This window comes from Poeciliopsis prolifica, unplaced genomic scaffold, assembly GCF_027474105.1.
Source record: "Poeciliopsis prolifica strain line A6 unplaced genomic scaffold, Auburn_PproV2 SCAFFOLD094, whole genome shotgun sequence".
NCBI classification, from domain to species: Eukaryota; Metazoa; Chordata; class Actinopteri; order Cyprinodontiformes; family Poeciliidae; genus Poeciliopsis; species Poeciliopsis prolifica.
This window is the reverse complement of record NW_026562469.1, coordinates 932,125-958,884: the sequence shown is the minus strand read 5'-3', so window position 1 is coordinate 958,884 and position 26,760 is coordinate 932,125. Positions and strand designations below refer to the sequence as shown.

Here is a 26,760-nt window from a genome sequence, read left to right as displayed (position 1 = left end):
GAACCCAGACCGTGGTTGGAGTACCAGAGGTCAGAGGTCAGTTAGCGCTTGCAGCTGCCAACCAGAGCAGCTGGACAACCAGACTGGATGAGAGTGGACTCAACAGGCCCGGTGGGAATAATCCACCCTCAACTTTCCAGACATTGCTGTAATTTTCTAAATCCATTTTTAAGGTCTAAACACAAAAGTTTCCCATAAACTATCCTAAGGGTTGAAGTCCAGGCTAAATGTTTAGTTAGCAAGCTTTTGGAGCTAGCTCAATATTGTGTCTATAACGATTTAAATGACCCAAATTACGGCAGTTGATTTTTGACCCAGCAGCTTCAGAAATGTCTCCTCTGCTTTCTGACTCTTAACTGTTGGATAAATGAGCTTTAAACATAAAAAGCAGTGAAGTGGAAGGAAACGTCTCAACCAGAAATAAACAGACACCAGCAGCTGTTTCTTTATATTTATTTGGAAACAAGAACGCATTTCTTTCACTTCTACTGCGACTCTTTGTTGCACCTTGGATCATACATGATAGTCGTATTAATTCCAGAACACCGTCACAAGAGACACCCTCTAAATGCACGTTTACCTTTTTATATCCTTTTTCTGTATAGTTGTCATCCGTATGCAATGACTTGTGCTTTGATAAGAGAAGGAGACATCATTGTTGTCATGATACATGAGGGAGAATCAAAATAGAAAAAAGTTGTACGAAGAGGATATACTGGTTGAATACACACTGATACAGAATACAGACACTCACATTGCAGCCTGCCCGACTCGGCCCAAACGGTCCAGAACTCTAAAAAACTTGCGCCTCTAAACACAACTGCTCCCTTCTTCTCCTGATTCTAGGATTTTGTAAGTACACCATTGTTGCCTTGCAACAAATTCACTCCCTGCTGGTGAAGCAGAGTTTGGCAAATATTGCTTGAAAAGAGGATGTGCAGCGGAGCAGAGCAGGATTATTACTGCTGAAGGTTTTCAGAGTCATGAAGAAACAAACAAACGGATCAGGAGGAAAAAATAAGGTGCATCTTCAGAACGGCTGCAGGTTGAAGTTGGAAGGAGGCGTTGCTGCTGCAGAAGTCCCGGCGTTTTTGTGACTGGAATGTTTGGTTGTTTCCTGTTTGGACGCCAACAGCTGCTGAGGGAGGAGCGCATCACACTAACGTCATTCAGTTCATGCGCCGAGCAAATCCGTGCTTCACCAAAATAAAAGCTTCGAACCAGAGCTGCACGATACGAAAACATGAAACACGACTTCAGCTTTTTGTCAACACTTTCTGCACCCACAGGATCAACAAAGTGTTTTTCTCTCCAACATGAACTGATCTGATATAAAGTGCCTGTAAACCAGATCCAGGATTGATTTGGGGATTTTTTGCAATAAGAACTGATTTTTGATTCTTTATAAACATCTGCAAGGAGTTTTGTGATCATTTATTTCACTCTAGTGTGAGAAACATAAATATGTATGACTGTAAAGACGAGTGTTTGCTACTTCCCACACTAACTTGATGAACTTTAATCCAACAAGCCGAGCAGAAGAAGAAACGCTGCCACCTGCAGGTGGGAGTTGGCATCACTTAAACTCAATGTTTGTATTTTTGCAATAAACTCACAAACATTAATTTTAATGTGAGCTTCTGCAGTCGCTGGACAGAAACTTTATTTTGAAATCCTTGTTTCCAACTGTTATGAATTATGGATAGTTATTAAGCATATTTTCAAATTCTGCACGTTTGATGCAAAACTTAACGGATTTCAGCCACAAAACTGATGAAAATATGTAACAGAATAATAACGTTGCTCCTGCGTGTCGCTCTGCCGTCGTGCAGCTCCACTTCAAAGTTCAACTAAAAACTGAAAGAAATCAAGCAGCGTCAGGCAAAAAGCAGCAAAATGTACAAGCAAACTACAACAATGAGAGTTTAAATGCTAAGTGCAGATATAGTCGTGTGGTTCCATATACTGTATGCATTCATATGCAGGGTAATATTGGAGTACATCTTCAGACTCTGACCGTATAAATACATAGAAAGCTGTAGTACAGTGTTCACATCCTCGCCTCATGTCAGCAAAACCCCATGCTGTACATAGAAAAGGCATCCACGACATTTAAGAAAAAATGTACAATTTATGAAACATGATAACAATAAATAGTATTATAGAATCACTGCTGTACACAAAAAAGCATTTTTTTTCACTCATATAAAAATATGTTTAGTGCAACCGTACGTAATGGTAATATCCATAACTTCACATCAACGTTTATTAAGGTGTCCGAAAAATTAAAAGAAGGAAAAAGGAGGAGGTTGCATTTCTTACAAAGCTGATATGCAAAAGAAGAGGAGATATCGTCATATTTACATTTACCTTCCTGCATCCAGAACCCGAGGCGCTGAAGGAAAGGCACCAGGAAGTCGGGCTCCAGGCCGGGTTACGCGCCGCAGCGTCTCTAAACGTCCAAGCAGGTAGACCTTTGACCCCAGGAGGAAGCGCTCCGCTGAACAAAGTGTGCAAAAGTTCCACTTCCTCTCTCCGCTCCTGCACTTCCTGTTTCCAGAAACCAAAGCTCCGCCTCCTCGGTTTCAGGATGCGTCCTTCTTCTCCGCCTCCTTCTCCTCCATCGCCCCCCGGGAGTCGGGCGCCGGGCTGGGAGGAAGAGGAGCGGGCGAGGAAGAGGAGGAAGGCCGGAGCTCAAGGCCGCTAAAGTGCTGAATGTCGGGCGGAGGCGGGGAGGAGCAGCGCTGCCGCTGCTGCTGATGGGAGTCAGGACCCGACGCCGAGGCGGCCGAAGCCGCTCTTCCTCCTTCCACACACTGCGGGTCGAGGCAGAGCGAGGCGATGGCCTTGGTGCAGGTGTGGATGCTCTCTTCCTGCTCCGGTCTGACTCCGCCCCCCTCCAGCCTCTCCCCTCCCCGCCGGCCCCTCTCGACGGCGGCCGGCGCCCCCTGCTGGCCCAGCGGCGTGGTGGCGGACGTCGGGACGGAGTGGACCATCTGGATTCCTCCGATGGGAATCATCGGGAACGGCGAACGCACCTGAGGAAGAAACGAAACTTCAAACATTACTGGAGTGTTGAAACGAGGTGAAAGGTCAAAACCAGTTCGGGAAGATCTTTGGAAAAACCGGACCAATACAATGCAAAACTTATTTTGAAAAGTTATTGAGCGCTTTATTTGAAAACTCACTGCTTCCTGCCTGGATTAGATATATTTTGGTTTGTTCACAACAAACGAGTCCGAAGGTTTGGGTTTGAACGCCGACGCTTCATTTTGCTTTTCATTGAGCATCTGGTTTACATTTACGATCCGTGTGGAGGCGAGGCGAGAGCGCGGCGAGGCGAGAGCGCGGCGAGAGCGAGAGCGTGGCGAGGCGAGAGCGAGGCGAGAGCGCGGCGAGAGCGAGAGCGCGGCGAGAGCGAGAGCGCGGCGAGAGCGAGAGCGCGGCGAGAGCGAGAGCGCGGCGAGAGCGAGAGCGCGGCGAGGCGAGAGCGCGGCGAGGCGAGAGCGAGGCGAGGCGAGAGCGCGGCGAGAGCGAGAGCGCGGCGAGAGCGCGGCGAGGCGAGAGCGCGGCGAGAGCGAGAGCGCGGCGAGAGCGAGAGCGCGGCGAGGCGAGAGCGCGGCGAGGCGAGAGCGAGGCGAGCGAGGCGAGCGCGCGCGCGAGGCGAGCGCGGCGAGGCGAGAGCGAGGCGAGGCGAGAGCGCGGCGAGAGCGAGAGCGCGGCGAGGCGAGCGCGGCGAGGCGAGAGCGCGGCGAGGCGAGAGCGAGGCGAGAGCGCGGCGAGGCGAGAGCGAGAGCGCGGCGAGGCGAGAGCGCGGCGAGGCGAGAGCGCGGCGAGGCGAGAGCGCGGCGAGAGCGAGGCGAGAGCGCAGCGAGGCGAGAGCGCGGCGAGAGCGAGAGCGCGGCGAGGCGAGAGCGCGGCGAGGCGAGAGCGCGGCGAGAGCGAGGCGAGAGCGCAGCGAGGCGAGAGCGCGGCGAGAGCGAGAGCGCAGCGAGGCGAGAGCGCGGCGAGAGCGCGGCGAGAGCGAGGCGAGAGCGCAGCGAACATGAAATTTGTGCAAAAATCTATCCAATGCAAAGTGCAGAGTTTATTTTGAAAATAATGCATGAGCTTTATTTTGAAGGGCTAACTATGCCCTCATCCCCTCTCTCTAAATTCTCTAATGAACAAACAACTTTTAAAATAATAATAATTTTAACTAATCCATAGTTTAAATTATTATACACCAAAAATGATCTTTTATGCTTTATTTTGAAAGTGATTCATTCAGTTTTACTTCCTGTTACTCATGTGGAACCTACTTTTATTTTGAAAACCATCATTGTTCACTGTTTCCTGGTTGATTTAGATCCAATTATGTGAAATCTTGTTTGCAAAAGAAATCTATAAATATTGAGGATTTTACTTTGGGAATGTTCATCTACTTTATTTTGAAAGGGCCAATTGCATGGAGGAATTAGCAAGTCCAGAGGAAGGGGGAATACCTGGAGTTGTGAATGGGTTGGAAGATGGCTGAACAGAACCTGGTGAGGCGGGCCGGACTGGAAGCACCGGGCAGAACCGGGATTCCGCTCAGATGGTGACGAAGAACCGGGTCGGAGATCCTGAAACCAGACAAACAACCTTCAGCCCTGAGCGTTTCCTCCGGACGGACAGATAAAGACGCTACGGCAGAGCCGCGGCGTTTGGCCGAAACACGAATCTGTCTGCAGGCCGTCAGACTCTCTGCTCCACGCTTGGTTCAAACGCTCCGGCGGCAGCAGCAGCAGCGCGTCTGAAGTGAAACCCTTAAGAGGAAAACCAGCCGCCTTGTTAACCACATCACAGCCGGCAGGATCCCGTTACCAGGCAGCCGCTCCGTCTCCCATCATCCTCCGCTCTGCAACTCCGTCTGACTTCATTCCCTCACCGTCTCTCAATGTTTCCGCCGCCAGATGGTTTCGTCTTCGTTCCTCTCGCTGCTCTTTGTCCTTCGCACTTCATTCACACGCCGCAGTCAAGAAACTTCAGCTCAGGATTGGATCCTTTAAGGTTTAAGCCTTTAGGTTTAAAGTCTTAAGCTTCAGGTTCCTATAGTCACTGAACGCATCACGACTGAACCAACAACTCGCTCCACTGATGCAGCTTCCAGAGTGTAGAAAAGGAGACGTGGAAGGAGAAAACCCAGAGTTTATCTGTATAAAAATGTTTTTAAATGTTATAATTCCTTCTATTTCTCAATGAAGTGCAACCAGTAAATATACAGACATCAGTGACTGCAATGCAACCAAGAAGGAAAACTTTTCCAAGCCACCAGAAATCCTGACGGGAAAAATCATCTGGACTCTTTTCTGTCACTTCGAAGTAAAAGCAACAAGAGAAAAATCTGCTGAGAAAAACCCAAATACCAAAAGGTAAAAGCTCCCAGCGGCAGCAAGGAGGATTTATTTCCTCTAGAGAAACAAAATGTTGACGAAACGTTTCAAACTGGATGGTCATCGAACACAGAGGTTCAGAGTTCAGATCAGTTCCTTGCTAAGAGAAGAACGTCAAGAAACAGGAAGGATAGAGAGTTAGGGTTCATCTGGGTCATGACCCAAAGAAGATCTGGAAATTCATCCGCTGAGTGACCATCTCAGCCTTTCACCGTAAATAATCTGCTGGAAACTGGAGATGGTTTGTTGTGTCTAAAGAAAATAAGTTCAAATGATTCAACGCTAAGAAGTCCAAACATGTCCAACGTTTCTCAAACTTTACAATCAGCGCATTAAAACTAAAACATTAAAATCTCATCATTACCTTTTCCATCTCTGCAGTGCTGCTGCGCCGCCCCACAGGGAAATCTCCCTGAGCCGCCACCGCCATCTGATGATTGGCCCTTGGGCTCCGGGCCCCGCTGTGAGGACGGAACCAGAAACACGGTCAGCCACTTGAAGGAGGTTCATGACTCAACCAGCCGGAATAAAATCAATCGAAATCAATAATGCAGACTGGGCGACCAACAGAAGCCTTTCGACTTGAACCAGGAATAAAAAACCGTTCCTGCAGGACAAAGGTTTGGATCTGGCTGGGCGACGTCAACCAGAACCAATCAACACCCGACTTTTGGCTTTAAGGTCAGATTGATTCCATCTAAACGTTTCCACAGGTCAGAGGTCACCATGTTCATCAGTAAAGTTTTCTGTTCTTTTATGTCCCTTTAATTTCCAGACAACTTGAGGACGTTTGTTTGGGAGCCATCTTGGCTTCCTTTTCTATGACGGGTTGTGAATAAGATGATTAAGACTTTATGAATATTCACGACTCATAAAGTGACATTCCGTAGATTATTACGTTTATAATGCAAAGTTGATATTTTTCACAATGTCTTCATTATGAATAAATTATGGTCTGACATAAATTTGTTATAAAAGTATTACTGATTAAACTTTAAACATTATGTATCTTTCTGTTATTAAAGCTAAAGTTTCATCAAATAAAGACTTGATCAAGAAACCTCAGCTGGTCTGAACTTGTCATAGATGCTGCAGCAGAAACAGCTGCAGCAGCAGAAACAGCTGCAGCAGCAGAAACAGCTGCAGCAGCAGAAACAGCTGCAGCAGCAGAAACAGCTGCCAGAAACAGCTGCAGCAGCAGAACAGCAGCAGCAGAAACAGCTGCAGCAGCAGAAACAGCTGCTGCAGCAGCAGAAACAGCTGCTGCAGCAGCAGAAACAGCTGCAGGCGCCACCTCTGATGGTAGACGCCGCGGCGGGGGGACAGCGGCCGGATCATGCCCCGGTGGCGCCCTCGCGGTGAAAGGTCCCTCTTGTAGTCCCTTCCTCCTGGAGAGCCGGCCGTGACAGAGGGGACAGCACCGAGAGGTGGCCCCGCCGCGGGGACAGGTCCCGCCGGTACCCTCCCACCCCCAGGTCCCTCTTGGGGGAGATGTGGCGCAGCGGGGAGACGTCCCGCCGAGGGGACAGGTGCGGCGTGGGGGGAGAGGTCGCGGCGGGGGGACAGGTAATGGCAGGTGGAGGGGGACGAGGACGGGGAGCCGGGGGACGGGCAGCCGGAGAGGTCCCGGCCGGGCGGGGAGAGGTCCGGAGAGGGGACGGGGACGTCTGCGTCCATGGAGGAGGAGGGCGGAGCCAGCAGTCGGCTCCGCTCCGCGCCTCCATGATGCTCCGCCGGGGCGCGCTCTGGGGGCGGAGCCTGCGGCGTGATCTGGATGCTCGGCACGGTGGTGAAGTACCCGAACAGAGGCGGCCTGCTGGGGGGGCCCAGGAGGTCCGGCGCCCCCTGCCGGGGAAGCTGCGGGGCGACGTGGGCGGCGGCCACGGCCGTGATGGACATCGACGGCAGGGCGTACGGCTGCGGGCTGGTGGAGCGCGAACGCGTCTTCGGCGTGGAGTCGCCGTCGTAGTCCTCCTCGTCCTCGTCTTCATCGTCCACCTCGTCTCCGTCGTCCTCGCCGCCGTCCGACTCGTCGGCGTCGGAGAACTGATGCTCGGCCACCGTGCCTCTGGACAGCTTCTCTGACGACCTCTGACCTTCCTCTCCGAGTTCTTCAATGTGAAGACATGGAAGCAGAAGGAAAACGAGGGAGGAATGAAAACAAATGTTTGTATTTAAATGTGCTGAAAGTTTGTTACATAAAACACCTCTGAGGCTCATTCCCACAGCTTTAAAGCAATAAAACTCAAAACTATAAAAGCTGTTGGAGTCAGAAGAATCTCTCAACACTTTGGTTTCCAGCAGACGGATTCCAGCCAAACAACGGCGAAGCTGAACAAAGCCAGCGGAGCGGCTGAACCTGGATGACCTGGAAAACAGTGACCCCGGAGTTCGCTTTCTGAACGACGCAACGCTCTGGATCGGACAGAAACACAACCCTGTGACTCACGCCGTGGACGTCTGCAACTCGCCCTTTCCCAAAAACCCACTGTGTGTGTGTGGGAACACGTCCCAATTAAACGGCGAGCCAACACACACAGCAGGGGTCACCTGGAATAAAATTTCATTTGGTGGTCTGCATGGTGGGAAATTACAACGAGCTACCAGTCCCACGCTGATTAAAGACGGCAGAAACGGCTCGCTGCGCGGCGCCGACCTGAACAAACACCTGCCAGAGAAACCGTCTGCTTTTTAACGCCCACTCCAGGATTTCAGATTCAGAATCTGTCATTCTGAGGTTCAACCATAGAAACATTAGCAGCACTTCTGTTACTCCCCATATTGATCAGGCTGAGGCAGCAAGTTAGAGACACTGCCACCTACAGGGGGGTCAGCAGTCACTTATAGCCAACGTTTCTGTGGGAACATAATATTTAGAAATTTATGCATTAGTGTGAAAAAATGAGGATCTGCTGTTTTTCTGTGAATTTTTGGAGTCACCAAAATTCAGTTCCCACATTTCCGACCCAACTGTACCAGTCCAGGCCAGCATAAGCTAATGCTAGCATGCTAACTCCAATCCAGATCATTTCTTCCCTGGATAGACTCCAACCCGGTTTAATCATCGGTTTATTTATTTTGGGTAACAGAGTAAAGACAAATCACACCATGTATTTATAAATGTTCTATAATAATCCAGCTTTCATGTTTTTCCTGTTTTACCCCATTTGGGTTTTTCTGCCGTCTTTTAAAAAGCATTTCTTCTTCTAATGAGGAAAAGTTTGATACTTCTGCTGTTACTGTAAAAACTGAACAGGATGTAAAAATAATCAGACTAATTTCCAGTTTCATTATCAAGTCAAGGAAGATTAACGGAGGAGCGAACGCCGCTCATCTGTTCGGAAACCGTCAGCGCCGGGAGGGACGGCTGATGAAATGTATTGTTTCTTAATATTTAATGAGGAATCCGATTAACTTGCTCCTTTTTCCTTTTCTTGCCATCGTGGCGTCTAAGTAGTTTCTGTGATGATCTGAACATTTTCTACCTCCGTCGTCGGCCTCGCCGTCTTCCACCGACGACATGGAGACTCCCAACTCCAAACACTTCTTCATGTGAGCCTTGGACTTCATGTGCTTCGTCAGATTTCCTGAAAAACACAGACAGTAATCCCAAATTACCGACTCCGTCAACTGGCCTTACGGGAAACCAGAGCTATTCTGGCTGAGAGAGCAGAGAAGCTGGGCTGCAGTGGAAAGAGACCGCAGTTATAATTTAGGAAAGGCACACGTCGTAATCTGATAAGAAAATGACGCAGCTCGGTCTGAACCCGGTCCGGTTCACTGAGCGCTTTGAAAATCCATCAGCCACTTTCATTTGAACCGAATGAAGACGACAGAAACGCCTCGCGGTCGCTCACCGAACGGCGAGCAAAAGGAAAAAACACCTGGCGACGTTTTCCACGTCAGGAAACCAGGAAGAGTTCAGGGTCAAATCACTGAACTTACCAGAAACCATTCTAAAGAGAAAACGGATGGTTAGCGATAAGCAATTAATCAATTCATCGCCTTTTAATTTATGGGTTTCATCGTTTCCTTTTTCTCTTCCTGTTGATGACACTGGATGAAAAAAGACTCGACTCTCGTCCTCATTTCCTGAGCGTAACGGAGGAGTGAACTATCAGTCGCACAGTGAACAGCCTTCACAACCTGCACTCTGTTGGCTGAACGCTGATTTATTTCCACTTTGCTTTAATGTTTAGTTTCATTCCTGTGGATTTTTTAACAGACAAAGTTTATTTTATTTTTGTTTTTGGTTGTTTTGTTTATTTAGTTTACCAGTTCCAGCGTTAAATGTTCTTTTCAAAATAAAGTGCATCTATTTTTGGCAGGAAATCGTTTGGATTATTATATTATTACATCAGTTTAAAATGATCTTCAAACAATATTATTGTTTATCGCAGGAATTTGACAGAATTAATCAATCATCAAAATTTTAGCCTTTCGTGAGAAACCTACAAATGGCTGGATTCATGTTGGAGAGGTGGATGAGAAACCTACATGGTGTTGTGTGATGAGCGATGAGATGAGCGGTGGATGAGCGGTCGATGAGCGGTTGGATGAGCGGTTGGATGAGCGGTTGGATGTGTGGTTGGATTCATGTTGGATGAGCGGTTGGATGAGCGGTCGGACCAACCTTTGGTCTTGAAGGCGAAGTTGCAGAACTTGCAGACGTACGGCCGGACGTCTGTGTGGGTCCGGATGTGTTTCTTCAGCATGCTGGGCTTCTTGCAGCGGATGCCGCATTCCTCGCAGATGTACTTCCCGCGGCCGCGGCCGCGCACGTACACGTAGTCCTCGTTGGATTTATACCTGCAGGAAACATCGTCGGACAGGTGAGCCGCACGTTTACATTCATGCTTTTATTGTGAAGGGCTGAAGACAGTTTAAACAGCGACTCCATTTCCTGTCTTCCCAGTCTCTCGTTTTTTTTTTTTTTTTTTTTTTAATTTGTTTATTGGTTTTTTTTAACTATGTAAACACCAACACAAGTAAACAAGAACAACCCACCCCGAACAAACATGGAGCACAGCAGTGTCAACATAAAATAAAAAAAATAAATAATTAATTAACCTAAAAAAATTATAATAACAATAATAATAAAAAATAAATAAACTACAACAAAAAAATACACATACAGCCTACATACACAAAGTACAGGCAGACATTCCCAGGCAAAGATTAAAATAGTCAAAAACTCTCGGGCCAAGTGAGTGATATAGTAAATGTAAAGAAATAAAAAAATAATTAATTAATAAAATAAGTAAAGATTACAGACTCTGTAAGAAAGATTGCAGTGGGTTCCAGATCCTCCAGAATTTGTCCGACTTTTGATGAAGATCATGAGTCAGTTTTTCAACTAAAACAATAGCAGAGATTTGTGAAATCCACATATCAACTGTAGGGGCCTGCGGGTCTCTCGTTTTTTAAACAGATTAGCGTTAGCAGAGATATTATTGATGATTAGCGTTTCAGTTACCTCTGCTGGTTGGAAACCACCGAAACCAATGTTCATTATTTATTGCTGCATTTGGTTTTAACTGGCTAAAAAGTTAAAACTAGAGACTTAGACTTGACTTTATTGATCCCTTGGGAAGACTCCCTCAGGAAATTATAGTTACCAGCAGCTCACAGGCAAAAATGTGGCACACAGTAAGCATACACAAAATACAAAAAAATACAAATTAAATACAAGGTACACAGTAATATAATAAGAATATAAATACAAAACAAAGAATATAAATACAACACAAGGAAATTATAGCAATTTGGTGGATAGATTGACCAGTGATATGGTATTGCACTGTATGGTTTGGCCTGATAAATATGGAGTTCACATTTGTAGAAAAACTACTCCTTCTTCCCTCTGTCCTGTGTCACCTCCGACCCCCCAGTGAGGAGTTGTACAGTCTGAAGGCGTGGGGGACAAAGGAGTTCTTGAATCTATTGGTCCGGCACTTGGGAAGCAGCAGTCTGTCACTGAACAGGCTCCTCTGGCTGCTGATGACGGCGTGTAGAGAGTGGCTGCTATCGTCCATGATGCAGCAGTTTGTTCAGTGTCCTCGCCTCTGCCACCGTCACCAGAGATCCAACTTCATGCCGACCACAGAGCCGGCACGCCTGATCAGTTTTGTCCAGTCTGGACGTGTCCTTCTTGGATGTGCTCCTCCCCAGCACACCACGGTGTAGAAGAGGACACTGGCGATCACAGACTGGTAGAACATCCACAGCAGTTTGCTGCAGATGTTAAAGGACCGCAGTCTCCTCAGGAAGTACTGGTTGCCATGGAAAACCACCGAAACCAATGTTCATTATTATTGCTGCATTTGGTTTTAACTGGCTAAAAAGTTAAAACTAATCACAAGCATCACTTTGGCTAATGCTAATACAGTATACCAAACAGTAGTTCATGGAAGCTAATGCTAACATGCTAATCCAACCATGTTGGTCCTCAACAAAGCATAATGCTCTCCGATGTTATATCGCCCCCAACAGGATGAAATCTGTTCTCTGCACTTTGTATTGCTAAAAATGAATTTCAGGGAAGCTAAATGCGCGAAATGTTTTCAAAGCTAGCAAAAAAATGGAAGCACTAACTGTTAGCGCTTTAACATACGTGAGCTCACCACTGATTATTACTAACTATAAACACTGATACCATAATTATTCATATTTTGTGTGAATTGATTTCATTTTTATGGCAGTTTTTTCCTCCATCAGTCACATGATGGTCGGTGTCGGTGCAGAAGCCCCGCCCACCCGGTGCAACAGTTCCACGCCGGTGGCGAATGGAGCGCACCCACAGAACAGGACATCATGATCCTGATGAGCTCAGCGAGTTGAAATGAATTTTAAATATTTTGAACAGATTCTGGAACGTTTATTGTCCATGTGTGCAGATGGTGTCATGATAAGTTTAAGTGTAAAATCAGGAGTTTATGCTTCATTTTCAGTTATATGGACTAAAAGCTGCAGATTTGTGCACCTTTGTTTTAGCATGTAGTGAATATCGTCTTTATGTTCAGATCATCTCAGATTGAGCGTCGCTCAGGTTGATTTTTAGAGAGAGCTGTGAAAATGGCCGCCTCATGGCGTCGCTTCCTGTCCCGTCTGCAGCAGCTGGAGGTCGCGGCGGGGTCAGAGCGATCGAACATCAAGCGTCTGCAGGGAAATACCTCGGGACGGCGGTCTGAGCGGAGACGTTTACACAGCTGTGGGTTATGAAAATGAATTATGAGGATTATTTCATCCTGTTTTATGCACAGCAGCCTGGAAGATCATGAAGCTGCTTGGCTTTGAAAGCAGCTGAAACGTTCAGGTGCAGCAGCGTCTGCAGGTTCCTCTGGGACGGTTCAACTTCAGGATCAACACTGTAAAACATTACCAAGCTTTTCCTGCCGCAAACTAAAGCCCTGAAAATCCATTTCAGGACAAATAACATCAAAATTATGCAACTATAGTCACCATGTAAATCATAAAGAAACATTCTGGGCTTAAATGTTTAAAAAGGAAAAATCTGTTGGTTTTTTCCACTGAGTTTAAATATTAAAAATGTTTTTGTATTTCAGACTGAAAGTGTTTTAGTAGCTAAACATCCTTCATGTTTCTCTTTTTATATTTCAACCTGAAACAAAATCAGTTTTTATTATCTTTGTTAAGAATCATGAATGAAACAAAGAAATATAATTATATCATTCAATAAATTAACTTTTATTTTGTCGTTTTTATTTCATGGGAATGTTTACTTATATAATCAAATATTTAATAATGATCTACTAATAACAGTATATATACTTAATTTATAGCCTATTTTTTTTGCTAAATGTAATAAATTAGGGAAAATGAATGAAATAAATGAATTCCACAAAGTTTTTAGTGAATAAATATATTGTTAGAACATAGAAAAATATGAAGATGTATAAAGTAATTGTAAAAATCTTCCTGCTTTAAGTTTTTATAATGTTTTTATCAGCTTCCTTCTTTATTTCCTCAAACAACAGAAAGACGAGGATCATGCTGAGGACTGACAGGCTTTTCTCTCAGGAAAGACGCTGCAGCTGCTGATGTTAAAACTCGAATGATGGAGAGATCCCACTTCATGTCACCAGAAACTGGAGAGGAGTTACGAGCGCTGACGTTCGGTCTGACTGACGCTGCTGATGAGCTTAGCAGGCTCACATTCTGGCCACAAACGAAGCTCAGAGTCAGACGGGGAAGGAGAAGTCGTCTGTTTTTACACCTCAGCACATCTTTGTCTCTAATCAGGATGAAACCGATCGGCTGGCGGTTCAAACGGAGGTTATTGGTTCAGTTGGGCTGAAATCAGCAGACTGCTGCGGTTTAGCGCCGCTATCTTCTCAGGCATTTCCACATTTATGCTAACATGCTAATATTAGAGCTAATATCTTAGCTTAGCACTTTGCTACCTCTGGTAGCGTTTAGCTAAACGAAGCACTAATTTACAAATCCTTCACAGTTCAGAACCAAAACATCAAGCAGTTACATGTTTAACTCATGCTTTTATTTTGAAGTGGGTGAAGACTGTCTATGCTGTAGTTTCCTTTTGTTTTCTGTATTTTCTGAAGAATCTTGTTAAAAGCCGTTTTAAACTAAGGAGGATCTTGTCTGGAGTTTCCTAGACTTACCCGCCCTCGAAGATCTTGATGCGGGTCGGTTCGGCCGCCTGCTGCTTGACGGAGACTTCCTTCTCCACCTGCTCTTCCTTTGAGCGGTCCCATGACGCCACGCCCTTCATCTTCCTCCCAAAATGGCTGATGTCCACCGGCATCAGCTCCGGCTTCAGCTGCGGAGAAAAGGTGAGAGCTGTGGGTTTCTGCTGGCTCGTCTCCACGGCGGCGGGAGGAAGGACGCGGGACGTACCTGATCAAACCTCAGCTTCCAGGCCACGGACGACACCAGCTTCCCAGAGCTGGGCGGCGCCATGGCGGCGACGGTGTACAAGAGGTCGGTGTTGGTCCTCTGTTTGGACCGGAGCAGAGCCAGCGCGGCTTTGGTGCTGAGGTGCAGCGGGTTGGGGTTGTACGAGCTGACGCACCAGGAGCTGTAGACGGAGCTGTGGGCGGCGGCCGGGGTGCTGTTGGGTTTGGTGTAGCTCCGGAAGCACCAGCTAACGCGGCTCATGGTGCGCAGGCTGGGGAACTGCAACAGCTGCTGGGCTGCAGCATCTCCAAAGAGCTTCGGCGTTGCGGGTCGCTTCGTGGCGTCTTCGGCGTCGTTAGAGGAGAGCATGGGCTCTGGGCTGGAGCCGCATGGCGGCGGCGCTTCGTCCACGTCCAGCTCCTCCGGGGAGTCCCGCCCACCCGGAGCCGGCGAGCGATCCGTGACGATCTGGAGAGGCGGGGTGAAGCTCTCCGCACGCGGCACGTCGGACAGGTGAGGAGCTGGAGATCGGACGGGAATGGCGATCTTGGCTGCGACGGGGAAGTCGCAGATTGGAGGAGAAGAAGACATCCGTTCAGAATCGTCCACGGACTCCTCGGTCTTCAAACCTCTTCCTTGTTTCTTGGAAGTGCGCTCGGCTCCGCTCAGCTCCACGGCTCCCATCTCTTTGACTATCTGACCGTACATCCGCTCCTCCTTCACCCGTTTCTGCTGCTTGGTCTCAAAGAAGCGCTCCAGGGAGCTGGTGGGTGAGAGCATGCGTTTGCTGGCCACCAAGTTGGACGCCGAGGCGTCGGTAGTGGATATGGTTCCTGACGTTAGCGACAGCGGGATGCCCGTGTTCACCTGTTGCTCCGGCGGCGGAAACCGTAACCCGGCAACGTCAACCTGCCCCAGGAGGAGGGACAGGTTGAATCCGGCTCCGCTCATCCCTCCTCCCACTGGCTTTCCAATGTTCACAAGCGGAGGAGACGTATTGGGGGCCCTGCCGCTGTCCATCCAGCGCCTGCACTCCACAGCCGTAAGAAACCATCAGCTGGCTAACGCTGGTGTACATCGCGCTACCAAATGACGGCACGTTGGTTTGGATCCTGACAGGAACCAACAAGCCGGGCAGCTGGGATCCAGGGTTCTGAGTGGCAAACACGGGCTGGACCTGAGGCGGCAGCAGGGCGGCGGTGGATCCAGGCAGCGAGTGTTTGGAGGAGAGCGGGCCCAGGTTCTGCTGGTTCCTCCCGGAGATGGAGGAGGAGTAAATCTGTGAGCCGTCCGGTTTTCCGTCGTACGTCTGCGGATGTCCGGCCAGGCTGCCCTGGGATCGGATGTGCAGCTTCAGGAGTTGCTGTTGGGCCTGGAGGGTCTGCTGTTCCTCTGTTCGGACTCCTGGCTCCAGAACAGACCCGGCTGGGGGATGGAGATGAGCGCGGTGGCGTTCTGGTACTGGTGGGGTAAATCCTTACTCATCGCCTCCAGGCCCGGATGTTCCCCTTCAGATGAGGAGCTCTGGGCCTGGAGGCGATGCTGCTGCGACCTGCATGACCAAACATGGACATTCATTCATCAAGGTGCCACAAGCATGAAGAAAATCATTCTGGAAAATCCATCCTGTAGATATTCTCACCTTCCATAGATGGGTTCATCTTGCAGGCTGTCCTCACTGATGCTCTGCTGGAGGCTGTGCTGGTGGTACTGCTGGTGGGATCCCAACCCTGTCAGCACAACGTCACCGTTTTAAATCAAGGAGAAGAATAGCGAGGAGTTCACTTGAACTGAACCCAGACTGAGGTTCGGAGGACCAGAGGTCGGAGGTCAATTAGCAACAGAACCGGCTAGAGTCGGATCAAACAAGACCGGCGAGAATGTCTCTACATTACATAAAGCTGGACTACTAATTAGCTTTGAAATCTCTTGGTTGCACTGGAATTATTTAGGGGTAACAGAATATAGGAGGCAGATACTTCTGCATATGACACTTCACCATTAGTCACTACTTTGTACTGGACCTGATAACATCCTAATGAAACCTTGAAGTTTGTTATGTGGACAGGAATATCAACAGATGAAGACTCTTCATTTTGGATCCGTTTCTAAAATTCAACACAGAAAAATGGGTTTGATTTCTGAGCTTCTATTGGTCCAAGTTACACAACAAGTCCAGCAAAATGGACGTTGCTGCACTTTGATTCAAGAGCAAAACTTTGGGCAGAGATTTGTTCGAGGTTTAATCAGTGGAAAATAGTTGAGTTTGTAATGTGGCACCGATTGAAGGCTCACCCCCGGTACTGCTGGCAGGCCTCTTGGTTCTGCTGGGCAGATCGATGCTGCTGTGTGGAGAACCTGTTGGGCTGGCCCATATCCCATGCTCCAAACTCTCCTGCTTGATTGAAATGTCAGGTGCGACTGCTTCCTGGAGGACTGTTTCTGGATAAACACTCAGCGAAGCCTGTCAAAAGCGCAAAAGGCTTTAAGCAAACCAGCTCACAATTAAAACAGGTTATATTAGATACTTTGATAAATCCCTGAGGGCTGCAAACTCTTGGGTCCGATCAGGCACCTGAATTAACTGACAGGACTTTATAGAAAGTGAGTGAATGAAGAGGTAAGTCATTAGTCATTTAGTTCAGCTGCATTGGACCTGGGACGCATCAGACAGTTGCAGGAGTCGCACAGTTTGACCCCCATGACCTAAATGTTACCAGTAAAACAGCAAAGGTTTGATGTTCAGTTGTCATTTGGTTTGGGATTCCAACAAAGAAAAATTCAAAAGCAAGTTTGACTCTACCTGTCGAACCAGATAGCCGCGTCTCCGTTCCTTCATCGCCGATGCGCTGGTGTAATCTCGCCTTGCCTTGAGGAAGGCAGGTTTCCATAATCGAAAGATTTGCTACGCATTTCCGGTAACTCTGTGGGGAACGTGCACGGCGCCTGCTCGGATGAAGATCTCCTCATCTCCCTCTGCTGATGGTGGCTGGAATAGCCACTACCTGGGACGGTCAGAAACTCTGACTGCTTTGGTCCACCAGATGTCATAGAATCATCCTGCAACACAGAGACAAGATGAAGAACTTCTCCTAAGGGATATTCTGGACTTTGTTTGGTGACACTTGGAATCAAGCCAGAGGTCCAGGATCAGATCCGGAACCAGTGTGCCACTGGTTCAGACCTTACCTGATTAACTGGGACTTCCTTATGTCTATTAATGAAACAAATATATGCGGTGTTATACAAGGCTTCATTCCCCACCAACTTTTATACAATATCTTTATTCTCCCCACAGCTGAGCTTATGCAGTGCTGAAATATCTCCTGCATATCTATGCAGATGAACCACTACGTCATATCTGTGTCACCAGTTGACCACAGGCCCCCACAGGCACTGAGTGTGTGCATCATATTGAATGGATGGCACAATGAAACCTAAGAGTTGTTTTCTGACTCAAAGCCAACTTTTAGTCAAAGTAGGTACCTGTTTAGTTTGTGAGGCAGACTTGGGACCCTCATCTCTGTCAAAGGACATGGAGAGAGAGGACGAGTGGGACAAGTTACTCTCTTGACTGGGACTTCGGGAAAGGCTGGTGCAGGTCGACTCAAAGCTCGATTCTCCAGACGAGTGCTCCATGTCTGCAAGACGCAGCCTCTTCTTCTTGGGAGGCAGCTTTTCTGTTGGCATCTGAGACAGCGTGTCGCTCCTCTGTGGCAGCTGGAACTCCTCAACATGCTGCTGCTGCCTCTCAGGCTCCTTAGAGGTGAGAGCTTCGGTGTCCTTCTCTGGCTTGTCTGGCTCCTCTGTCACCCTGATCTCAGGGACTTGGATGTTGGGTTGTCGTACCAGTCTCTGTGAGTTGGGATATGGTTGGCCAGGTGAGGCTGCAGCTGATGACGATGAAAGAGGAACTAGCTCACAGGAAGCTTGCTGATCCATGCTGTCAGACTTTAGAAGAGCAGATTCAGGACTCAAAGCATCTTCAAAGATGTCATTGTCCGACTGCTCTGAGTACTGACTGGATGGGACCTTATCTGCTGACTGGTAACCTGTTGTCAATGACTCTGACTTCTCAAAGGAATTTGGACGAGACACTATGCCAGTATGTTGGATAACTGAACCGCGAGTTGCCTTCCTGCATTCCAAGTCAGGAACTAGCGCAATGTCCTCAGAGCACAGCTGGGACATGTATCAAAGCTGTCAGACTGACTGTGGGCACTGTGAAGAGAGCCTTTGCCTATTGGTGTGCCTCTTGACCCATCAAAACTACCTTGTTTAAACTCGTAGTCCCCCATCATCTCAACTGAGCCACTGCAGCTACTGTCACAGTGCCCAGGACTGTCCTCATCATCCCCAACACTCTTCTCTTTCCGCCTTTTCCTCGTGGCTATTTCTGACATGCTGACCTTCGTACCATACGGGTTATAAGCAATGTTATCTGGGACTCCCGGGTTACGCTCACTGATCTTCATACCCAGAGATGAGACAAAATTTTTGGCCATGTGTCCGTAACCCTCGGCCTCTCCAATGTGAGCATCATTGCCTGACTGTTCGAATGCACCCTGTCGTCTGAGTCTGGGGTGACCTGGTGGGTAAAACACATCGTCCGGTGCCACCATGTTATCAAAGGAGACACTGCCTCGAATCCCCGGAGGGGCACTGAGGTTAGGAGGAGATGGAGTTGGCATGGAGTTACTCCTAATAAGAGTCGCAGAATCTGATGGTGGCTCCAAAAGTCCTGTACTGCTTTGGCAGGGGCCAGTTGGATACTGCTTGGCTTCTCCACACATTGGAATGTTTCTTGTAAAGGAAACAGGATCCTCCACAATCTTCCCCATGTCTGAAAGAGTCCCTGCCTGCTTTAAGGTTGCCAGGGTATTGGGATCTGCCCCAACTAAATTTACCGTGATTGACTGTCTCGACCTGGAGTTGGGTCGGTTGTACCAAGTCCGACCAAACATAATCTCTTCATATGTCTTGACGTTAGTATTGGGAGTGCCTATTTGCAGCTCGGCACTGTCAAAGGGGGAAAAGTAGCCTGAGTCTGTGCTGCCTTTGCTATGAGGACTGAGGAGGTTAAGGGACTGGGACATGCCAGGATCTGAGTTCTGCCCTTCCTTGTCCATCAACCTCAGGGCCAAGCGCTGTTTGGCATTGGGGGAGTCATCTAGCGAACGTGCTCTCCCACCTGCCTGTGAACCCAACATGCGATGAGAGCCTTTTATGTCATGAAATGGGGGACACTCCATCCCAGTAGGTGGGACTCCCCCAGGCTTGGGGAAAATGAGGATAGGCACTTTCATTGATCCGATGGGGAGCTCCTCAGCCGAGTCTGCATATGCTGGTTCTGTGCTACCTACAACAACAAATAAGGACACAGGAAAAACATAACTAGATTTTCATAACAACTGTACAAAACTTAAATGTTTTTGAACCAAATTAGTTTGATTCCTTTTAATTTGAGAGTTGTGTTTGTTGTAGAGAATTTACCTCCATTCTTGTCTGCTTCAAAGGAGATTTGTGGGATGGGACTGTCTTTATCCATCAACATGATGGAGGTCTCAACACCCTCCTCATCTGTGTCTGTACTCTGCTCTCCCTCTGAGGGACCTCTGCCTCACCAGGTGTGGATGCCTGATCCGTGTCTCCACTGGGGGCCACTGACGGCTCGGATGAAAACGGCACCAGTCCAGCTTTAATGGCGTGAGCGTGGGACTTGCGGTGCTTGTAAAGGTTGCTTTTGGTTTTAAAGGAAAAGCCGCAGGGTATGCATGGATATGGCCGCTCTCCGGTATGCGAGCGGATGTGCTTCTTCAGTACACTGGGCTTGGCGCATGCTCGATTACAGTAGGGACAGAGGTACTTCCCAGGCTTTTTTGGCTTTTGCTCTTTTTTGCCGTAGCCCTCCTCCCCAGGCTCAGAGCCGGAGTGGAGTACTGTCCAAACGAGCTTGGTAAACTAGGAGATTTTTTGCCTGGGAAACCTCCCCGCCCCGTGTGGGTGAGTATGGCCTGGATGTCCTACAGGATATAAGTCATCTGAGGGCAACTGACCAACAAATGGCCAGGCGTGCGGCTCCAGACCAGGCTGTGGTTTAGCTCCAGAAACGAAGCGTTCAGATTGGGGATGCTGAGGGTACGGCTGGCCCAAATGGAAGTACCCCCTTTGAAAACCTTGTGCAAAAGGTCCTTGGGGTCTTGGGATGGCGGACCCCCAATTGCGCCAACTGCAGAAGATCCAGATAGCAGCTTTGCAGAATTGCCTGGTATCCCATACTTTTGATGGGGCGCTGATCCTCCGGTTGCGCCACAGGGCAAACTCTCTCGATGTTTCAGTTCTGGATCAGAAAAAGTGCTCTGTTTTGTGTTTGCAGAAGGCTCAGATGCCCATTTTCTCTCCAGAGGTGCTTTCTCCTTCACGATTTCCTTGGTTAAGCATTTTTGCCCATGGGCAGCTACTTCACGGGCCTCCATTTCTTTGAATCTCCTCTTCAGTTTAGTGAGAGAGGAAAGGAGGGGTGGTTCAGAGGGAAGGTACTGAAGGGTTTAAAAGGTCCCAGAGCAACCGAGCATGTTAACTGAACCTTAGAGGGTTGCTAACACGTCTAAACGGAAACGGAGAATCCATCTCTGAACAAGGTCGATTGGAGAGTCTGGGGGTGATTAAAGGGTGAGATGCACACTGTCTTTTCACATGCTGTATTCTCAACTTGGTTGTGCATTGCTCTTCATTCCCAATCACAACAGAATCCTTCAGTGATCTGCAGACAAAAGAAAAACAGCAATTAAGAACAGAAATGTTTGAAGTTATGACTAGCTGCTACGTCAAACACAGCAAAGAGAAAAAACAGTTTGAAAATGGAAAAAATGATGAATAAACAATATTTCAAAAACATTCTCCAAGAATCTTTCTTCTTCTTGTTTGGCCAGACAAAAAATTTGGTCTTAATATTATTCATCAAGTTTTCTGGAGACCAAGAGCATCAAAGGGCGACATGTGCAACACACAAACACATAAAACCAAATGCAACAGGAAATAACTGCAAGTGAAAAATGCTGCAAGTGCAGACAACTCGCTTCAAAAAATGGAAATCCTCCAGACCATTAGGGGAGTCAACCAGCAAATCATACAGGACCAGAGCCTCAGGAAGGACAGAAGGAAGCAGGAGCAAGAAAGAGAAAGCATGTCATGTTGATGTGTATTATATAACAGCATTATATTTACCAAGGTAATATTAATTGCTCCAGACTCCCCCTGGTGGTCTGGAGGATTCTGTTATATGCTTCCTGTCATTTTTACTATTTGTGACATTTTTCTTTTTGACTCCGTTTTTCTTTTATAAGTCTGAAACTTTTTCAAAGTTAGCAAAAACACTAAATACTTTGCTAAAATGAGCCATTAGTAGAAAAACTGGAAAAAAGCCAACAAACACAAATCTGTAGGGGTGCAAATACTTTTTCATAGAAATAAATCAAAACCTGCTCCTGTGTTCAGTGATTGGTGCAATTCTGCGTTTTTATTTTTTTCAGATGTACATTTGTGTGTTTATACTGATTTTTTCTGTAATGAGTTTAGTTAACAGATGACAGAGTTGTAATAAATAATGTTTACAGTGTAAATATTTGGAATAAATACCAGATTTTCTTGCTGCTGAACTTCTTTGTGTCTTCAAAAGGTTTTCGATTTTGTCAGTGAAAACCTGGAGACAGAAAAAATCTCATTAGTTTCAATCGATCATCAGAACTCAATAACCAAAGAGCAGCAGGTTTATGACTGTGGCATCGTTTGCTCAGAGGACAGTCAGTGTGAACTGGATGCCTGATGTACAGAAACAACAGTTCCTGATTGCTCTGCTGGTTCCTAACACTGGAATCCATCTGTTGTTTTTGCTTTTCCCCCACCGTCCCCCCTCCTTTCACTCGGTGAGTCACCGGTGAAAAGCAAACCCACGCTGTTCCTAAAAAGACACAAAAGCTTATAAATAGTGTTGTGGAAGTGACGTTCAAGTGTCATAATGCGTGTAGGCGTCCGAAAGGCCGAGCCGAAGATCAGCCATCAGCGCTAGCACCTTTTCCTTCCTCAGAGCCGAACGCAAACACAGAGACAGCCTGCAGGCTTTGCTGCAGCCCACTGTGTGTGTGTGTTTCCGCTGTTTAACGTTTCTTAACCACACCAACACCTGACAGCATAGAAAGAACAAACTGCACAGCGCACATAAACATCCCTGCTGAAGCTGCAGTTTTGCTTTGCATTTCCTCATCGGAGGGTTTGAACAGCCTCCCTCTTATTGCAACACACACACACACACACACACACACACACACACACACACACACACACACACACACTGCTCGTAAGGAGGACTTGGTGACGTGTGTGTGTGTATCTTGGGGCCCAAAAAGAGATCTATAAATAGCACCTGAGAAAACATACTTTATTCTTAGCAGCAGGAACGTTAAATTTGGGCAGCCTTGCACTTTTCAGATGTACCACACACACACACACACACACACACACACACACACACACACACACACACACACACACACACACACACACACACTGTCTCAGGCTTGGATCATGTTTTTATGTTTTCCATGCTGTTAACGGTGAAGGAATGTTGAACCTACAAAACAAACTGTTGATGAAATAAACCAAGATAACCGCTGAACCAGAACCAGAACCAGAACCAGAGAACCAGAACCAGAACCAGAACCAGAACCAGAGAACCAGAACCAGAACCAGAACCAGAACCAGAGGTCCATTCAGGCTGATGTTAGTGACGTCAGACGAGATGAACTGTTTATGAACTCATGAACAGTTAAAAAATATTTTTTATCTTCAGTTTTCAGAACAGAAATGTGAGTCAATAAATCCTGAAATCTTTTGACGTCGTTATCGATTAGTAATGTCTGATCCAGAAGCTTCTGTCATCCAGCTTTTCCAACACGCCTGAACGCAGAGCAGCATGAAACCTTCAGATGGGAAAAAAACCGATGCAAGTTTCCAAAGACATCGAGAGATTGTTCGATAGATCCGATTGAGTCGCAGCCAGGATTGGACTAGACCAAATCTGTCTTCTGAGGAACAGATTCTGGTGCTGAACCCAAATCCAGAGGAGATCAATCAGTTCGGTTGACAAGAGAATCAGAATTACTATAAAATATCCTAATAGAAAAATAAAACAAGCTCTCTGACGTCATCAAGCAGTCGGTACCGAAAGGCAACCGGGTCCATCTTCATTCAAATGAAACCTTTTATGCTCCTTTAGTTTTTACTGATTCCTGAGAAAATGATCTGAACTTTAACTTTACCGGGTTCAAAGTTCACCAAATGCAAACTGAGAACGTCAGGCAAGCGGTAAAAACGCGGCGCAGTGATTCATCAAATCTGATTTCTGCTCCGCCGCCGACAAGAAGAGAATCGCTGCATCATTTCTTCACTGATTAACTGAAGAACTGTTGACGCCGTCGCTCAGGTTGGAGGCTCCCCTCAAAAACAAACCGAGTAAAACAAAATGATTCAGTAGATCAGGAGAATCTGCCGCACGATAAATAATGGCTTTAAATTAAAAATTGATTTGAATCATGAACACACCTGTGATAATAACTGATTCATCTGTTTATCGCGATAAACGATGGTACTGTTGCTTTAAGACCATTTTCCAGCAATATAATGAATATAATGGAATAAAACATTTTAAAATATCTACATGTTCTGATGAACATTTATAATGTAAAATATTCAAAAGAAAACAAATAAAATTAATGACGTCTGGAAACAAAAGCAGCAGGATGAAAACTTTTATCATTCAGAAGAGAAGAACAGTAAATCATGCAAATGATTGAATTTATCATGTAATTGATTGACTTATTGATTATTGTGACAGAGGCGTCTCCCTACCCAGTCTTGTAAATGTTGGCCGTTATGCAACCTCCACTGCTGATCCATAAATATTGATTCAGGGTAGATCGGACGTTTTCAGCCAATCGGTCTCCATTTGTTTACTGAATGCAGGCGAGAAATAGAATAAGATATTTTCTTTCTATAGAATATCTTTAGGAGGAACTGAATCATGTCTCATTGTTTTCATAATGAAACTTGTGAATGGCCCGTCCTGCACAGCGAGTAGGAGAGTGCAGTCAGTGAACGGCTTACATAAAGCGTTCTTACGTTGGGCCTGGCCCGGTTCCTGGCGTAGGAAGAGACCCGGCCGCCGGCTGCGTGTTTGCATGCATGTTTGTGGCCAGGCGTGGGCGGTGTGTGTGTGTGTGTGTGTGTGTGTGTGTGTGTGTGTGTGTGTGTGTGTGTGTGTGTGTGTGTGTGTGTGTGTGTGTGTGTGTGTAGGCTGGCAGAGGGCAGCAGGAGACGCTACAGTTGTAGGCAGGTCAATGCAGAACTCTCACTCTCAGATAAAAATACTCACCGCAGTTTTAAATAAGCCGTTATTTAACGGAGGGAAACAGAAACAGATTTATTCTACTGTTTTCTGTCCATCTGCAGGACAATTGATTTGACCTTTGAACTCTGGTGTCTTCAGGTATCTTATCCAATCAGGAAGTTCCCCAACACACACAACTGACCCACATGTATTCTGTTCACATAAAAACCCAACATTTCTCTTCAGTTTCCATCTTATCTAGAGTTTTTAGAAACTACAGGAAGTTTATGATGCATATCAATGAAACAAAAAGCCTCAGTGAAAACATCTGATGAGATTTATCTTTAAGTTTGCAAAAATGAGCATCAACAGTCAACAAATACATTGTATTACCAGTCAGATCAGTTAGCTGTGCTAATGCTAAAGCACAACCATAAACATTAGGTCATCAGTTCTGCTAACGCTAAACTGCTAAACCAATAAAATGTTCTGCTAAAATGTTCTGCCAGCATGGTTGTTAGCAGAAGCTAATGCTATATTCAGCCATGTTGAAACCCAACATGGCTGAAAAGTTAGCTTTGCTATTAGCACATAATTGTAGTAAATGCTTACAGAAGTTTGAAAATAACAACATGATTATTTTTAGATTCCAATAAATATAGCGCTGCAAGTGACACATAAGGTGAATAATTATAACAGTAATTTATGTTTCTATGCAACATGGATCTCTGCTGTATAAATAAAGAATAGTTGAGTTAAGCTCCATCCTGCAGGAAGTCCAATGTTGTTGCATAAATCAGTCGATGCAAAGCGGCAACGTGAGATTCAGCAGAACGGAGGCGCTTGCAGGTAAATACAAGTACCCTCATAAATGCCCTGAGCCTGGAGGCATGAGCGCTGCGTGGGCACGGCCAGAACAAAGGCGCTGTGTGAGCAGAGTGTGGGCGGCAGCGCGGTCCTGAGGGCTCCAGGAGCGCCGACGCTCACTCCTCACTTCCACACGGCTGAATGACGGTCCGTCCTCGACTCGCTAACAGAGAACCATCCCTGAGCTGCGACTAGCCGCGCGGTTAGCGTTAGCAACCAGCCTGAGCTGCTGCGTGTCTGGACCAGAACACCTGGACTTCCTGTTGCACCAAGCAAAGTGGAAACATCTTCTGTGTGCAATCTGTGTGTCGTCTGCATAATGGAGCATATTTACTCCATGTTTCCTGATGACATCACTGTTGACCTGAAACCGAGCCCTGAGGAACGCCGAGATGGATTTAAATATCCTGGACCGGGACAAAAATGTACAGATTTCTGGATTCATGTCTCAGACTCAACGGCTGATGGTCGACTGACTGAAAATTAGAAAGTCATAACATCCTCAGAATAAAGACGCAAAATTAAGAGAAAAAAGTCAAATGATGACAAAATGCTTTGTAATTATTTTTTTGTGTAGTTCTCATAAAATGGCAATATTCTCATATTTTTACACTTTATACTTGTAATATCTGAATTTTATTCTCATTAAATTACAACTCAATTCTCTCAATTCGGCATTATGTTTTCATTACGTTGATTTTATTGTCGTGATTATTTCTGTGTATCTTTTAAAAACAATCATTCTAGCTCGGCCTCAACGCTCCGTCAAACATAATAACACACAATCAAATGGATAAAATTCAGTAAACAAATGGAGTGCAAGTGAGAAACGAAACCGAAACAACTGGAGAAAATCCGAGGAATCCAAACCAGAAACCAGAAGGAAACGAGGAGCAAGAATGAGGAGAAACGTCCTGCAGCTGGTGTCAGGTGCTCCTCACACACACACACACACACACACACACACACACACACAGACACACAGACACACACACACACACACACACACACACACACACACACACAGACACACACACACAGACACACACAGACACACACACACACACACACACACACACACACACACACAGACACACACACACACAAACAGACACACACACAGACACACACACACAAAGGTCGGTCTCGTGTTTCTGAGCGCTGCGTTCTTTGGGTGGTCAGACACTCTGTAAAATATTTAAACATGTTACTGATGGT

At 46.7% G+C, this 26,760-nt stretch overlaps 1 protein-coding gene across 1 annotated transcript in view; it reads right to left on the bottom strand.

The window, feature by feature from the left end:
• Positions 1–439: 439 nt before the first annotated feature.
• Positions 440–26,760, bottom strand: part of hivep2a (HIVEP zinc finger 2a) — a 79,925-nt gene continuing 53,604 nt past the window's right edge. The window contains 24 exon segments of the mRNA XM_055022964.1: positions 440–3,038; positions 4,485–4,604; positions 5,779–5,875; positions 6,709–6,818; positions 6,821–6,946; positions 6,948–7,525; positions 8,900–9,001; positions 10,048–10,223; positions 14,057–14,214; positions 14,292–15,309; positions 15,311–15,680; positions 15,683–15,843; positions 15,934–16,021; positions 16,587–16,755; positions 17,095–17,150; positions 17,153–17,351; positions 17,778–18,472; positions 18,475–19,650; positions 19,785–19,904; positions 19,907–20,227; positions 20,230–20,263; positions 20,265–20,485; positions 20,488–21,054; positions 21,930–21,993. Coding sequence (XP_054878939.1) covers positions 2,586–3,038; positions 4,485–4,604; positions 5,779–5,875; positions 6,709–6,818; positions 6,821–6,946; positions 6,948–7,525; positions 8,900–9,001; positions 10,048–10,223; positions 14,057–14,214; positions 14,292–15,309; positions 15,311–15,680; positions 15,683–15,843; positions 15,934–16,021; positions 16,587–16,755; positions 17,095–17,150; positions 17,153–17,351; positions 17,778–18,472; positions 18,475–19,650; positions 19,785–19,904; positions 19,907–20,227; positions 20,230–20,263; positions 20,265–20,485; positions 20,488–20,767 — 6,828 coding nt within the window. The 5' untranslated portion in view covers positions 20,768–21,054; positions 21,930–21,993 and the 3' untranslated portion in view covers positions 440–2,585.